This window comes from Callionymus lyra, chromosome 2, assembly GCF_982586985.1.
Source record: "Callionymus lyra chromosome 2, fCalLyr1.hap1.1, whole genome shotgun sequence".
In the NCBI taxonomy this organism is placed as follows: Eukaryota; Metazoa; Chordata; class Actinopteri; order Syngnathiformes; family Callionymidae; genus Callionymus; species Callionymus lyra.
The window spans coordinates 42170375-42187019 of NC_141819.1; the positions used below are offsets into that span (position 1 = coordinate 42170375).

The following is a 16645-nucleotide window of genomic DNA, read 5'->3' on the forward strand; positions in this document are numbered from 1 at the left end:
TGAATAAAATTAGTCCAAGGTCGCTTACCTTTTTCTCCGCTGGGGGGCGTGACATTGCACCTTAGCTCCAGGCAGCAGAGATGGTGACGTGACCATTTTCTTTTCTGAAAGTTATACCAAAATGTAGGAGAACCCCTCCACAAAAAGTAAAATAATAATGAACAGAATCTTGCAAAAAAATAAAGTACTTTAGTTCTGTAAAATCTTTACTGATCGTTATTTAAAGTACTGCAATAAAAACAGTCAAACAAGAAAAAAAACATTTATTTAAAGTTATTGGTTTTTATTCTTAACATCTACCAATAAATATAATAGGCTAATACGCTTAAATAAATAGATATAAAGGAAATGGAAATATTGAAAAAACAGCAAAAAAAGATATACAACAAAATATTTTTAAATATACTACAGACAAGTATGACACTAAATTATTCAAATTAATTATAAAGAAAAGTTTTTTTTTATCATTGTGAATCATCAAAACAACAGATTAACACTGTCCAGAAGTATTCAGTCAAAGAGCATCGCCTCGACCATCATCCTACTTCCAGCACCATCTGTTGTAGCTTTCCTGCATCGATAAACAAAACACAGCTTCAGCAATCGTCAAGTTTTTATTCGTTTAAAAAGTTAAGATTGCAGTTTCATGGAGTCCTTCCTTTAACGTGTAGAAAAAACGTTTTTTTAAGAAAGGCACACATTTTACAATATATACACTTGGATCTAAATTATAAATATATAGAAAACAAAAGCACAACCCAGAATAAAAGTGCTTAACACAGTTTCCTTTTTTTGTTTGTTTTTTTGTACAGAAAAAATAGCCTTTGTTTAAAAATACGTACAATCAGTAGCATGTTTTTTGTTTCTTTTTTATGTTAGCAATAAATTATTTTGGGTGATTTATATAATAGGAAAGAAACGGTGAGAGAAGATGGTTACAGTAAACACAATAATACACAATCATAACCCACAACACAACAGTAACTTGATTATGCCATTCTTAGTGCAAAGAAAAACAACAAAAAAAACGAAAGGGTGGATAAAATCCTCCTGGTGAATAAAGCTTTGAATTGAATCGTGAGCCGACTGCTGTCCTGGAATGTGTCTGATCAGGGTCGAGGGAGGGGGTGGGGCTTAAGAAGACAAACATTATAAACACTTCAACACCATTTTCTCAACAAAAGACAGCACCAGACACCAAAAGCAACTCAACTTCCAGGGGAAACCTATTTCTACTTCCTTGCATCTTCCTGAGATCTTTAACACTTCTGACACGGTTGGAGCCAGTAACATGTGTGTGTCTGTGTTTCTGTTATGACATGGTGTATAACTGTGAGTCTGAATGTCTCTGTTGACTTGGTGTACGTTTGTGTTTCTCTTTGCTCCTGTTTTGGCATAGTGTGTGTTTATCCGTATTTTTTTTTGTTTTTGTGTTGACCCAGCTGATGTTTGTGTGTGTGTTTTTGCTTCTGTTTTGACTGATGACAGAGTTTATTTTGTGTGTCTTGCTTTTGTAAAGTCTTGTGTTTTTGTGTGTGATTGCTTATGTTTTATAGTGTGTACCTTTTTCTGTGCTGGAGCGCTGTGTGAGACTTTCATATTTGTTGTGCATTTTATTCTGTGTTGGTGTAGTGCGTGTGTGTTTGTGTGCGAGTATCCATGGAATGCTTTGGTATCTCTTCAATCTAAAGCTGCAGCAGTTTTCTAACTTGCCATGGGCAGATTTGAGAGGACTGAAGTGACGCAGAATCAGATGCTGCACAACATTACACAACCGTGTGCAGCAGTACACAACAGTGTGCAGCAGTACACAACAGTGTGGAGCAGTACACAATAGCACAACAATCTTATTTGGTGGCAAGTTCATTAAAGAATTTGACTTAGAATCATCTGGAAAAACTACAAACCTCTCTGAACAAACATTAACTATACTAAGCAGGATCAACGTATCTAAAAACCTTGAGTATCCCTTTAATATAAATAATATAGATTTGAAGAACAACAAACATGGAGACCCTTGTCGGGACATGAGACCAAACTTGTGTCAACCTTAATTCAGGTGCGACAAAAGCGGAGATGCTACGATTATTATTGCCGTTGCTCAGGACGCGTCGCCACTTTAAAATCTTTCTGTAGATCTCAGGAAATTAAAAATGTAAAAACATGGAAAAGCCTCGATATGCACTAATAATGACATAAAACACACACGCACGGTCATATTGGTCAACCTGACACGCGATCGCACACAAAACCTCACGACTTGCTCAAGACTTTCCTGAGAAACGGACGACCAAACCGAGAGTTTAAAAAACGACGTAGACCTTTTCACCAGGATAAAACAGATAAAACCATGAAAGTTAAATACAAATATACTGTTACGTTTTAAATAAAAGCAACACCCAGGAATATAAATCTATACATCAGGCTACATGGACTTTTTAAAGACTGCATTTATAGTTTCTCCGAAGGCACTGAGAGCCGCGGCGGCTGCTGTCCCTCCTTCATCCCTTCATCCTCGCACTAGTGTTCTACAGGGAGAGACACAAGGGGGAGCATGTCGAGGATGTGAGGCATTTTATGGCTTTTTCTGCTAAAGATGTTTCTTCAGTTCAACACCTTTTCTGTCACTCTTGGACTGAAGAAGAGACGTTTGCTCAAAGGCTTTTAGGACCAGCAGCAGATTTCTTCTTCTTATGTTTCTTTTAAAAATGACAGCTGCCTGGACTGTGGAGGACATACTTTGGTTGAGAAGGAGAAGAAATCTCACATGTGGGGGAGGTGGAGGGGGAGGCAGTGATGTGACTATAGGCCCTGAGGGGGAAGAAAAAGGTGGGTGGAGACTGTCACTCCGGCTGTCGATAGTGAATGACGGACTTGCGGTCCGGTCCTTGTAAGATGCTGTTGAGGGCCTCGCGCACGTCCAGAGTGACACCGCTGCAGTGGCCGTTGGCTAGTGACAGAGAGTCCTGCTGGGGGAGGAGATAGTTGGAAGGGAAGTCGGGGGAGGAGCTGGAGAAGAGCGAAGAAGAGGAGGAGGTGTTTGGGAAGAGGGGGGAGGCGGCGGAGGACGGGAGGAGTGTGGAGGTGGACAGCAGGCCGGTGGACACGTGGGACACTGAGGAGGACGAGGAGGATGTGGAGGAGGATGATGGTGGGCTGGTCTTCTGGGTGGACATCTGCGGGGACAGTGGCAGGTCCAGCAAGTCCAGCAGGTCCTGGTGGTTGTTAGACAACATGTGGTTCTGCTGTGGCAAAAGAAGCTGCTGCTGCGAAGCGTTCTGGGACATCAGAGTCTCCGAGTTGAAGTCATCCCTGTACCCCGACGAGTGACCCGGCAGAACCTCCAGACTCAGGCCGCCCTCCGTGCTGTCCGGGGAGGGGGACGGGGAGCTCATGGTGAGGTCCAGGATGTCCTCCAGGGGGTTCTTGGAGGACACGCCAGGTTTGTTCTGGTGGAGCGGCAGTGTTTGGGTCTTTGGATGTGCGAAGGGGGAGGAGGAGGAGAAGGAAGGGTAGAACTGGGACAAACCTGGGCTAAGGCTGGCAACACTGGGCAAGGGGCCCGCATTGGCCGTGCCCGAGTTGTTGGACCAGCTGTTGTGAGTTCTCTGCATGGTTCTTTGTAACGGCGCTAAGGTCCGGCTGTGCGTGCGGAGCGGCGAGTTAGGCAGCCCACGCGCTGCCTGCATGGTTTGCAGCTGACCGAGCGTGGAAGTTCTTTGCAGAGAGTTTTCGTTCAGTGTCTGTTTAAGTATCTGGTTCTGGGCGAGTGACTGGGCTAGTGACTGAGTCAGGACTGGCTTCTGGCTAAACAGGTTGGCCAGGAGATGCTTGTTGACCTGATCCATCTTCCGCATGCGCTCCTCAGCCATCCGCTGCTCCAGAGCCAGCTTCTCCTTCTCCTTGCGTCGCCTCTTTACTTCCTCGTCCATCCGGATCAGCTCTCCTCGCACGCGGGCCACACAGTTCTCTGGGATCTTGATGCCTGGAAGACAGAGACAAAAATGCTTCATGTTGACCTTTGTACAGATGATCCGAAGGTTGTACTAATAGATGGAGTACCACATGTGCGTGTAACAGGCAATTGATTATTTTTCATGTTGATATGGTGACATATAAAGATGTCAGTGTTCAAGATAAGCAAACTGCAGTCAAGTTCAGGCATTACAGCAGTGGTCCACCACCACCGGGACAGGATGAGCCGTGACGCATTGTTACCCGGTGGCCCAGAAAGACAAAATAAACGATATCATTTCTGTTCAATTGATTATTACTGTCCTTTGCTTTGAAAGAAGAGGCCCAAAGTATCATATGCATGTCACACTTGACATGAAAGTTGAAAAATTTGAACGTTTACCCACAAAACAAGTAGAGTGAAAAAAAAAAGAAGAATAAAACACAAGCTCTATATTGGAACATCCTGGATGTTTTCCATTTTCAACAGTTTTTTTTGGGCTGCTCTTTAATGTACGGTAACATATCAGTGCCATCAGAATATTAAATGGTAAAATTTGATTTAAAATGTTTAAAACTTTGTCTTAAACTGAATTTTTTAATGAAAGGAAATTAAATAATTAAATTCAATCATTTCTATATTGAAATGCTGAATTAGTTTTCTTTTGAATGATTGAATTTTGATGTTTTTTTCTGAAAATTATTTAATGTGTTTTACAGATATTTCAATTCCCTTTGTAATTTAAAAAAAAAGGTTGTTTTTTTTTAATTCAATCTAAAATTTCAGCCAATCCACGTGAGTTGCGTGTCAATTAGCTACGGCATTGTCTGGTAGCACTGTTAAAGCAACATTTTTCAAAAGTCAAAAGACTACAATTAAAAAAAATTTACTCAAGAAAATAAAAAAAGGTCATTGTTGGAATTTCAACATCACATTTTGAATTTACAATTCAACCATTTATTATTCTGTTGACATACTCAACTAAAGAAGTACAGTTTGTCAGAATCATAGTAGTGACATTTAAATATGCTATTTTTATCTGAAGAATGTTCCATGGATATAATTATTGTTATTATTGTATTGTAAATAATTGTGTGCACACCCTGCATTACCGGTATTTAGATTGTCATGGAGGAAGAAAAACTCGACTCAAATTAGCCGAAGTCTCCATTACGACAAAATATTGGTTTACAGTTTTTTGGATTGCATAAAACAATAAAATCAAAAGTGGTACACGATTATAAAAACCTTTCATCCAAGGAACAAAACTCTGGACCAGATTAACACAACTATAAGCACAATGTCAGCTTCACACCTTTTGCAAATGACTGCACACAGTCAATTGCAAAACAAACTTGTATAATATATGTGTGTGTCCATGTGTTTGTGTATCCATCTTCTACCACAATGCAACAAGTAAGGATTTTTTGGGGGATTTGGTGTGTATTCTTTGTTTTTGGTGTAATGCACAGTGCTGTTGTAGAATGGACATCTTTTGTTGAAATGTTGACTTATTTTCATCACTCTTCAGCATTGGTCTTGTTTTGCGTTTGGCTAATTTTTTGTTTTTTATATTTTCACTTTCTCTGTGTACTTAACTGTTAAATAACCGAGTAGTAATTATGTGTGTTTTAGGTTAAGCACAGCAATATTTACTGGTTCAGTGTGTGCCATTTCATATGGTAACAAAATATATTTTTTATAAAGTAGTTTAGTGTTTGATTTTGCAAAGGATGTAAGGTGTTCTGCTAATTGTGTTTATGATTGTGCTAATTGTGTGTAGTGTTTGAATAACCAGGCCCTCTATTCGAAATTGTGCTTAAGCAATTGAAAAAAAATGTAATAAGAAAGTTCAACTTAGAAATCCATCTTCACTCACCGACTTGCTTGTTGTGCTGCTTTGTCTTAAGTCTGACGATCTGCAGGATGCTTGATCCGGTTATTTCCGACACCACATCTGACACACGTTTCCAAACACGCAGCAAAGCGCCGCACAACATGTGGTACTGACGGAGGCGCATTCCCTGCAGACACTCCTGGCCTTCCTCGATCTTCTTGCACTTCCCATTCCTGAGCAGAGGAAGGTACATTGTGTGTGTTTGCCTGGAGCATCAGTCACAATACACGCTTATGTAACTGGATCTACAGAGTTGGAGGAACTTGTTACCAGTTTGCATGGCTGCACTTTGAGAAGGAGAAGTTGAACTGGTTCTCCCAGATGTCCCTGGCTTCATCTGCAGTCACCTGGAACCAAGAATTTATATATATGAACAAACTTTATAATTAATGAAACAAACTGCCAGGTTTAAAATTAATCATCTTAACATGTTATGAAATTAATTTACATGTCCACAAGAGGTCAGCAGAATCAAGTGGTGGTGCAGAAGAAAGGGGGAAGGGCAGATAAAACTAAAAAATTACTAGAAATGCTCAAGAAATTAGTCAAAAAACACAGCATTAAATAATTATTGGGAAATTAAAATAATTGGGAATTTGATTAGGAAATCAGTCAGGAAATCACATTTCAAAAATATGGAGGAAATAAAGATAGCAAAACTGAAACTGAAAAGTCCAAAATATTTATTAAAAACGTATTTAAAAGTAAAACAACTATGTTGCATGTTTACTTGTGCCCATTTCTGAGTTTCAATTAATTAATTAATTTTATTATTGTTATTATAGTAATTATTGATTTTTGGGCCAGCAGCGGGTGTTGGTCTGATATTTCTTTGTCACCTTGAAACTAAATTAAAAAAGAAAAAAGGTATGACATATTTCATCACCTTTCTATAGCGTTGCTGAAGGTTGTCCAGGCTCTCCGGGTGCGTTTGCTTGCCAATGTTTGGCTTGTAAACGATAAAGTTTTTGCCTCTTCCTTGTTCAGCCAGCAGTACGCATGGATTGTTTCCTCGCAGCTGTGGGCGAGAATGGACGTGTCACTGGCTATCGTTTGAATCATTTATCACTTTAACTTACCTTCTGGGACAAGTAGAATCCTTCTTCAGTGCCACTGAGGTTTGATGCCTTATTGCAAGCCTCGTCCCAAGTCATCCCTCTGTCCACGCTGATCTGTGAAGGAAGGAACAAGAATTATTCACATGATTCACATAACGATGTCTAAGAGGTAAAGATTACTGACGTACATTTTTTTCTAAGCTAACAGAACCATCAAAACAAGCTCAACATAAAACTTACTTTGTAAAGAACAACCTGACCATCCTGGGGATTTCCAGCTGTCAAAAACGTCTCTTGCCGTTCCTCATAGATCTCATCGTTGCCCGGGGCGAGATCTGACAAAGCATATTTGCAAAAACCAGATGAGAACAGAAACATCAAAAGAAGATCTCAGCACAGGTAAGCATTTGTACCCAGGATTCCCATGTCGTATTTCCCTTCCTTCTTGTCCTTCTCGATAAGGTAGTCGAAGTTGTCGGTGAAATACTGGAAGAGAAAGTTCTGCTTGTGGACCTCCAGTCCCAGGATGCGGTTCAAGAATTTTGTGATGCTGCAGTCTAGATAAAAACAACACAATTAAGTTAACTCTGGATGCATCTTTACATAAGACTCATTCAACATTTAAACCATGTATGCATGACTAAGAAAAAAGAATGTTTATGTAGAGCTTAAGATCAAATAAAACAATATTTTTTGTAATTTATTTATTTAGTGGGAAGACACTCATCACATTCAGAGTGTGTCCCCTTTAAGTCAATTATTTAAAAAAAGTGAAAAAAACAAAAACATGTTGTGACTTAAAAAGGTTGGGAAAACTGTAAATGGGTAATGAATATATACATGCAATTTACATGTATGTATTTTTAGTTCTCCTGCATACCTTTTTCAGTGTTGACACCAAAACGAGGTTCCCTACAGAAGATTCCTACGTCCATCATTCCGTGCTTCATTTCTTAAATGCAAAAAAGAAAATTACAATGTGTCCACATGTTCATCGTTTCACATGATCTCACCTCTGAAAAACATGGCGTCTCCTCCTGGGTAACCTTTCGGTGGAGGAACTTTGTTCTCTATATAGCCCAGGATTGCTTTGGTGATTTTATCTAGAGCTTTAGTACCGTACTGCAAGATAGAGGGAACACGTGTTGGTGTTGACGTCAGTGGGTGAGACATTCCCGGCCTGATTTCTTTGATAAATTGGCTCACCTTGTTCTCAAAATTGTACTTGCTCAAGTCTCTGGTTTCAGTGGCTCTTCTGTCACCGTGGGTTAGCGCACCCTGAGGGTTGCAAATACAATTTGGAAATCAAGTTTTCAAACAGTGCAAACTAAACATTAAGCAAGTCAATTGTAATATATTTGTCAACTAATGTGTTGATTTAAGTGCCACTTAAATATATATTGGACCTCTATTGTACTCATCAGTATGTGTCTGTTTGCACAAAACTCTCCTTTAATTTAAATATTTTACATTAGAAAATGTGTTTAAGGCGAGCCCACTGAGAACACTTAATTTTCTGCAGTTTAACTCTTGTTGACAAAAACCACGCCCACTCTGCTGTGATAAGTCATAGTCAATGACTCCTTAACATTGGCTCAAAGAATGAACTGGTAAATAAAAGATGTATTCCATGTAAAAAAGTCATCAATGTAAAATAATTGAAAGCAACTAACAAACATCAATTACATTAATGTTGTAGCATGGACATCTTTTGTTGAAATTTTGACTTATTATTTCCTCCAAATAACCTTTTAACTGTTATAAAAGAATATATCAGCCTTCAAATCAACTTAAAGTAAAGTCAAATCTAGTGTTGTGACATGTTCAGATGATACACACATATATCTTCAGAAAAACAACGTCTTTTTAAAATATTATATAATGTAAATATTTAAATGAAAAGAGAGTTTTGGAATAACTTTGTTGAAATGTACTGATTAGCTGTCAAGATTGACTTCCTATGGAGAATGACTTAAATTCAAATGTAAAAATAAAGAGGTTAACAGAAAGAGGTAAAGTAATATTTCACCAGACATTTTTTAAGTTCTTGTAGAGGAAGCAGAGGAATATGATAAGGTGTAGAAAAGTGTAAACACAAGAAACTGATATTTACCAGACTCTCCAGTCTTTTGGCCACAATGGAGGCAAAGCGTCTTTCTCCAGCTAACTCTGATATAAGGAAGATATATTCTGGTGCTGTCACCTGATTGGATCGGTGGGTTCGACCTGAAACAATAAAAAGGAAGCAATGTAATATTGTTAAATACAAAGCCTAAAAATGAAGCCTATTTGATCATAAAATGTAGGAGAAATTTACATTTCGACCATTTATATTAATATTATATTTTGAAGTCATGACATCACTGTGAGGCTGCAACAAACAATGTTTTTTCTAGTATTCTTGCTTTAAAGCATCATTTATTTCCCATTTTATATTACTGTCTTTAATAACATCATGGTTATATAAAATAATCTCCTACATAAAATATTGTCAAGCAAAATGATTATATAAATGACCAGAGGACATAGTTAAAGACAGCATTACTTAACAGCAATAACAAATAAACAAAATAACATAGATTTATGTGTGAAAAAATTTAGACATGCATATAAATATATTACAAAGTGTATGAATGTGCAAAATGTTAAGAATTGATCGAAAGAACAAGATTTAAGTGAAACAATCAAACGCCTATAAAATGTGGGGAAGACATGACAAAAAAGCAATTGTGGTTTCCCTTTGTCTTTAGTATCGTACCAAACTGCTGAATGGCTCTGTCTGCACTCCAGGGCAGTTCTAAAGTCATGTGGACTCTCCGTCTCTGGTTCTTGATCCGCTTGTCTGCCTGAAGCGAGATACCAGAGCTGGCTGCTTCTGAGATGATGGCGACCAACTGCAAGAGAAACATGTGCCATGATTACTGCTGCTCATGTGTAATAAAAGACACGGCTTGAGCTTCACCTTCTCTCCACACATGAAGCGATCCTTCTCTTTAATGTTGATGTGATCGATGGTAAGACCCTGCTCTGCCCGTGACTCGTAGCGGACGCTCCCATCAAGACGGCGCACAACTCGACCTTTGCGACCGGTCATCTGTATGTCCAGAGAACATTTCACGGTTACGTCAAATTAAAGTAAAATTAAATAAATCACAAACCTCTGAGACTTTGTCCGGCCCTCCAAATTTGTCTATCAGTTCATCTAAGGTGTTCAGAGGTAGTTCTTTTCCCAGCACAGATATTTTGTTGAGGAGATCCTGCTTCAGCTCCTCTACCCTGACTGGAAATGAAACAGAACAAAATCCTCATCAGACGAACTGCTGAACTATTCTTACAGGGGAGAACGATCTTGCATAATTAAAATGAATGTAATAAAATATAAAAATACATTTTTGTTGCAGGTTGATGGTCTAAACCACAAAGTCATCCAACAGACAACAGACAGCAAATACATAGTTTCTCATATTTGAGATATGAAAGTAATGATCAACTAGATCCAACTAATGGCCTTTCCATCTAGAAGAGGGGTTTCAAACAATCACACAAGGGGCCAAAATCTTTTAGCAGTCTCAGTCACAGGCTGGACCAAATGTATATGAACTAAACCTTTCTTAACAGGAAGTACAAGTGATTAACAGATTTTTATATTGCCTTTTCATTCTTTGAGCGTCCATCTTAGTTATCTCTGTATTTGTTCTACTTTAGCTAACACATTCCAGTTGTACTCGTTTGGAGACCTACATCATCTTTGTCCCTCATCTTATCTGACATTTTTATAGGTCACCATACCGACATAAACATTAATCTATGTTGATTTTGAAACAACAACCAGGCAGGGAAACATAAAATGACTTGGCAGCCTGTCAATTTGTTTTTGACACATCCTTAAATGTATACTGGACAAGTTCAATGAGGAAATTTCAATTCATCAATGCAACAAGAAGAAAACCCAAAAACGACTTAACTATAAACACTTTGAAAAATATATACTAGTATTCTAACTTGTGGTTGGTTTATGCTTTTCATTATTTTCAAAGAAAGCAAGTCATCTGCAAAAGACCGAGTACAAATTACTGATACAGAGACATGAACTAGTGGAATCACAAAATGAGTTGCACATATTTTCAAGTCTTCAAAAGATCATAGGAGGCCCATGAACAGATATAGATCATACATAAAAGCCAGTGTTTAAGATTTTTAAATATTGCACAGTCGCCTACCAGAGCAGCTCTTACCTGTCTGAGAACTTGTATGGTTCACAAAGATGACATCGTCATTGTCCAGTAAGGAGTCCGGTGAAGAGTTTGAGTCAGTGTCCATGCCGTCCGAGTCGCTGCTGCTGTCATCACTAATGTTTATGACACCGCCGCTGTCCACAGTGTGCTTGGGTACCTTCGGGTGCCGACCTCTTGGCTTGCCTTCATGAACACAAACATATGAGGGTAAACCACAGCACTATACTGTGACAGCACAATACAGTCCATGAGCCATAAAGTATATGTAGTAACACACCAAAACAAGAGGTATGTCAGGGTAAACGCCGGAAAATGATGATCACTGGCTTTACAAATCCATAAATAAGTGCATGACATTCATTTCACACTCACACAGGGACAATTTATGACTAATCACTTACGTTTTCTCTTATTTCCTGGAGCTTTTTCTCTTCTTTGTTTCTCTGAAGGGAAATGTTTGGTCACAAGTGACTGGAACACACCCCTTATTGAAAGACGAGAAGAAATATTTAGAAGTGAAAACATGTTCAAAATAAGGTGATTAAGCTGGTGTAACATTTTTTATTTACCCCAGGGGTTACTTTCTTAAAATCCTCCTCCATAACATTAAACAAAAAAAAAAGTAGTGACAATTTCACCATTTCATTCGAGGTCTTAAAAACACTCTCAGAACCACAACCATGACACTTTGCCACCTAGCCAACTAATCACAGCAGTCGATAACTGTTAACTGCAGCTTGATACAATATATTAAAATACAAGGTGGTTAAACATACCAGTACCAGGTGCTTAAACATCCATGAAAAAGCAAGACCGTGGAAGCTGAACTGCAATATGGCAAGGGGCCACTGTATTATTAACTACATCATTTTTTAAACATTTTTAGCTAAATAAAACACAGTAATATCGAGTCTGTAATGTATCCATAAAAGAATAATAAAAAAACTTGCAAGTGTTTGTTTTTTTCTGTTAAAGCTTTAAAGTAATAGGAACTGTTTAAACCAAAAATGCCAACATCTCTGTGTGGATATCAGTGAATGCAGAATCACAATTGAAACCTCATAAAATAACAATACATTAAGGCCAGATTTGAGTTGACAGAACTTTTGGTTTGAAAATGAGTGATATGACTTGATGATGACATGATGGCTGACTGACTTCAATGAACGTCTCTCAGTTATCTGTGTCATTAAAATATTCACTCACTCTGCTGCTGAAACAAATCTATCAAGATGACCATCATTCTCGTCCAGGACCTCTCTGGTACGGGACTCGCCTGTGGACTGCAGGCCAATGACGATGCACTATGGGGGGGAAAAAAACGGTGCAAGTTTAGACATAAAAAGCAAGTTTTGACCAATGAAAAAGGATTACAAAATTTCCTTGATAACAGTGTGGTTTATGATTCTGACCTTTCCAGCCTGCAGCTCTTTCTGGGCCAGCTCCACTAGGCAGCGGACCTTGGCAGCAATACAGAGGTATTTGAAAAAACGCTGGTGAGACGACCAGAACTGCCCCCAAAGTGACTTCCTGCTCTCCAGGCCGAGCTCGTCGGCTGCGTGCATGAAGACTTGGAGCGCCTCTGCCCACTGAAAATAAACTCCAGATGTCAAGAACCAATAATTCCATGTAGATAGAAAGCTGCTCTGAATGAAATACTGATGTTTACCAGCCTGGCCGCTTTATTATACACCAGTTTGAAGTCGCTGTCCAGACCAATTTCCTCAATGCGGAACGACACACCTGAGAAGCTCAACTGCCGGGCGATGTACATCCCGCTCACTTTCATATCCATGGCAACAATCTCCATGGCCCCGACACCTCTGCGTTGAAAAGTGCATGAATATTTCACAGTTCCAATCATGGTTTGACCAGCAGGATCTGCAACTTGATTGCAGGGAATTCCTGAGCAGCTTGAGATAGAAGCTTGAGAGAGATGGAATTTCTGCAAAATGTTGACTGACGAACCTTTTTTCAATGGCATGCAGGAAGTCATCGAAGGCTCTGAAGGGCGTTCCCTCACCCCATATCCCCAGGCGGCTCATATATATCATGTTCTTTGGCTCAGAAGCACCTGGATCAAGAGAAAAATAAACTACAGTCCTCCGCCTTGTGTGTATGATCGTTTCACTCTTACCCGTGGCACTGGCGTATACCACCCTGGCCCGTGGCAGCTTGTTTTGTAGATCAAGCACTGCCTTCCCCATCTTTGTTGATGTAGCATTCTTGGCTTTGTGGCATTCATCAAAAATAATCTAACAGAGAAATGTGGTCAAGGAAAATGGAACAGGATAAATAAATTCAGACTTATAATATGTATGGTTATAATTGATTGCCAATAGATTGCACTTAATTTAAGTATTTTATATTATAACCAAAATAAAACTAATCATTCATTCATAAAAGTTTTTTTTTTTACACGTATTCTACATGATACATTTAATAATCAATACTAATTGTTGTGTTGAAATTCATTTTTGCTGCCCGTGAAAGTAACGCTAACATTAAACTTGTCCGCAGGAAAAATAATAATAATAATAAATGAGAGACCTGCAAAGACAAACAAATGTCAAAGCTGGAGACATTTCTAAATGGAAGGATACGACTCCGTCAAAATCAGGCTTGCACCAGTCCAGGATCTGCTTGATTCTTGTCCGGTGCTGCCCGCCTGCCTGACTCTCTCCAATAAGGGCAGAGTAAGTCGCAAAGAGCACTCCTTCTGAGGTAGCTGTGTCTCCATACTTAATCTGCAAGGGACACCAAATATTTATATTGACGTTCATTAATTTGTTGCCCAGGTTTATGGTCTCACCTTATTTAAGGCGTGGACAGGAATAGTCAGGGCATCTATATCTTTGAGATCTCTCTCTGCATCAAATTTAAGGTCGTTGGATATGCTGAACCTGAGGCAGAAAGTGGGAGAAGTGATTAAATTCAAACAATGACGTTATCAATCTCTCACCACAAAAATGCTAAAAAAAAAAAGTTCTATCATCACAATTAACATTTGACACAAAGCCTTACCATAGTGACTTTTTCCTTCCCTTCAGGTAATTTTCCAGGATTATCCCTGACACGGTGCGCCCCTTTCCAACTCCTGCTCCGTCTCCAATCAGGAAGCCTGCCCTCTGGTTGTTTTGAAGGATCACCTCGTGTTGCTGAGGATTAGGAAAATACATTAGAGCTTTCGGTAAAAACCAACAACTGGTGTGTCTTGAAAGAATATCTGAACCTGGCAGGCGTAGATGATTGCCTCTAGCTGGAGGGCGGACAGAAAACCCCTGCTAATCGTTGACTCGGGGATGGACAGAGTGTAAGTGATGTCAGGAGGAGGGACGCTGGACAGCGTGTTGGTCTCTACAACTATGTCCGGATGAGAAATTCCTATTGTTGCTGGAAAGAGTCAAATAAAGAAAACAAAATGTTGAGATTATGATAGACACAGATGTAATAAATAATGTTGGTTTTAAGTTAAGCATACATTTAGATGGCCGGTACTCTGCGTATGTATCTACATGTCCTAGTTCCTCTGGCTCCTCCTCCTCAGCTTCCTCCTCCTCCTCTGGTGGTGGTTGCTTGATTTTCGGAGGCTGATCGCAACAAAGATATGCAACTTTTAATGATTTCAAACTTGTGAAATATGAGGTAATGAGAGGTTAAAACAAAAATGTGTATGACTAAGCTTATTCATTAGTGAGCATGTTGTTGTTGTTACTTTTGAAAAAGCACTGAAATTGCACTTCTAATTAGAATTAATGTTTACAGCTATTCTTTATTTTATTTTTTACTTTTTAAGTAGTTTTTACAATAAATAAAGACATTTTTAAAAAGATCAATTGATCATCATTGTTTTTTTTGGCCTAAATTCACACTAAATAGGTCAGAAGTGGCTACCTGGAATCCTCCTAAAGGTGGTTTGTTGATTATAGCAGTAATATCATCCAAACTGGCCAAGCCATGAAATCTGTTGCTCCCTTTCAACTGTCGGAAAAAAAACAAACAAAAGAAAACTGAAATGAAGACACAGCTAAATGAAAATGGAAATCAGACAAAAAAAACCCTAGACATCAAGGACATTGAGAGCATGATAGGCATTCCAGTGATGACTCTGCACTTCAACAAGTTGCCGTTTGTTGTCCATTTCCGAGAAGCCAGTGACAGCAGAAACCAAAAGAAGATAAGGCGACACCATAATAGATGAAATGAGGGCAGAATGAAGAAACATCAAAAGAATTCAGAAGGACCGAGACGAATACACCTAGATTCATATCGCAAAGATTTTAACGAAAGCATCCACCATAATTCCATGAAGGCAGCTCAAAGAGTAAAACAGCACAGAGGTTAGTCCCCATTTAAACTACTAAACTTGTGATTGCAGTGGTGTTACACATGTGTGATTAGGGATGTGCTCTTAAATATCACACTTTTTTTAATGATACTTGTTACGTGTACAGGTTTATTTAGTTGCTATTGTTCTTAGAGGGCCTTTGTTTTGTTTGGGGTTTGTTTCCATCTTGCCTCTGATGGCTGACAGGTTCAGAGTGGCACACCTGAAGTTCATCATCCGATCGCCCCCACAATCATGTCACCTGGTCACCTCCATAAAGACTGCTGGTCTTCAGTGCTCTCTCTCTCTGGCTGGAGCTCGTCATGATTGAGCTCTGTGGTATTTGTTTGGCAGAATATTTGGTACTTTGGTCTGATTAACTGCTCATTTGTTTGTTTTTTTCTGTTTGTCCTACTTGCATCATCAATGTTTGAGTTTATGTTTAACTTGTTTTCCATTTTTGCACATAGGAGCAGATGAAAAGTGCAGACATCCATGGGCATCACTATGCACGTAGCTAACTTGCTGTCTAGAAACACTAGGTAAGTGATGTGCACCACCCTCTGTATTTTTGGGTGATCTTGTGCCTGTTATTTGGTGCCACTATTGAGTACTCCCGGTTCCCCATTTTGAACCATTTTTGTTGGCGTAACGTACTGTATTGGTATTTGACAGGTCAGTATCGTTTATTGAAAATACAAAAGTTCAATTGATTTTTGCTCTCATTTCATCTCATGGAATACAAATATAGATCCCCATGTTTAAATACAGTAAACTGATGTTAAGCATGTAACAGACTGTGCTTGACAGCTTTCCTGTAATTACATTTTTAAAAGACTCCATATACTATTTTTACAGTATTGCATCGTATTGTAGACCCTGTATCGTGATATGTATCATATCTTCTAATTCTTGCCAACACACCCCAATGTTTGATTACTTGAATACACTTTGTTTTAAGCAAAAAAGAATCAAACCACTGCAGTATGGTTCAAAGCTGAAGGAGTACATCTTGTCACTCAACTATTGTGTGTTGAGTATTTATAAAGATGGCTCTGTACGATTTGTTTTGCAAAAAATAACTGAAAAGTCTGGGACAAATGTTAACATGACATTTTCAAACACCACAGTTGTTGAGTAACGATAATGATTAAAATGTTTAAAACAGAATCT

At 38.9% G+C, this 16645-nt stretch overlaps 1 protein-coding gene across 2 annotated transcripts in view; it reads right to left on the reverse strand.

Annotated features, from left to right (window-relative positions):
• Window positions 1-595: 595 nt before the first annotated feature.
• sbno2b (strawberry notch homolog 2b) overlaps window positions 596-16645 on the reverse strand; it is a 40666-nt gene continuing 24616 nt past the window's right edge. For both annotated transcript variants that reach the window (XM_087785368.1, XM_087785369.1), the window contains 27 exons: window positions 15040-15126; window positions 14627-14735; window positions 14378-14538; window positions 14170-14303; window positions 13958-14048; window positions 13749-13892; window positions 13283-13400; window positions 13114-13219; window positions 12815-12968; window positions 12558-12734; window positions 12352-12449; window positions 11547-11629; window positions 11146-11328; window positions 10069-10190; window positions 9873-10004; window positions 9669-9804; window positions 9024-9136; window positions 8117-8188; window positions 7924-8032; window positions 7791-7862; window positions 7324-7467; window positions 7151-7245; window positions 6932-7024; window positions 6739-6870; window positions 6123-6199; window positions 5835-6025; window positions 596-3985 (listed from right to left, as the gene is read on the reverse strand). In XM_087785368.1, coding sequence (XP_087641494.1) covers window positions 2844-3985; window positions 5835-6025; window positions 6123-6199; window positions 6739-6870; window positions 6932-7024; window positions 7151-7245; window positions 7324-7467; window positions 7791-7862; window positions 7924-8032; window positions 8117-8188; window positions 9024-9136; window positions 9669-9804; window positions 9873-10004; window positions 10069-10190; window positions 11146-11328; window positions 11547-11629; window positions 12352-12449; window positions 12558-12734; window positions 12815-12968; window positions 13114-13219; window positions 13283-13400; window positions 13749-13892; window positions 13958-14048; window positions 14170-14303; window positions 14378-14538; window positions 14627-14735; window positions 15040-15126 — 4275 coding nt within the window. In that variant the 3' untranslated portion in view covers window positions 596-2843. The remainder of the gene's footprint in view (window positions 3986-5834; window positions 6026-6122; window positions 6200-6738; window positions 6871-6931; window positions 7025-7150; window positions 7246-7323; window positions 7468-7790; window positions 7863-7923; window positions 8033-8116; window positions 8189-9023; window positions 9137-9668; window positions 9805-9872; window positions 10005-10068; window positions 10191-11145; window positions 11329-11546; window positions 11630-12351; window positions 12450-12557; window positions 12735-12814; window positions 12969-13113; window positions 13220-13282; window positions 13401-13748; window positions 13893-13957; window positions 14049-14169; window positions 14304-14377; window positions 14539-14626; window positions 14736-15039; window positions 15127-16645) is intronic.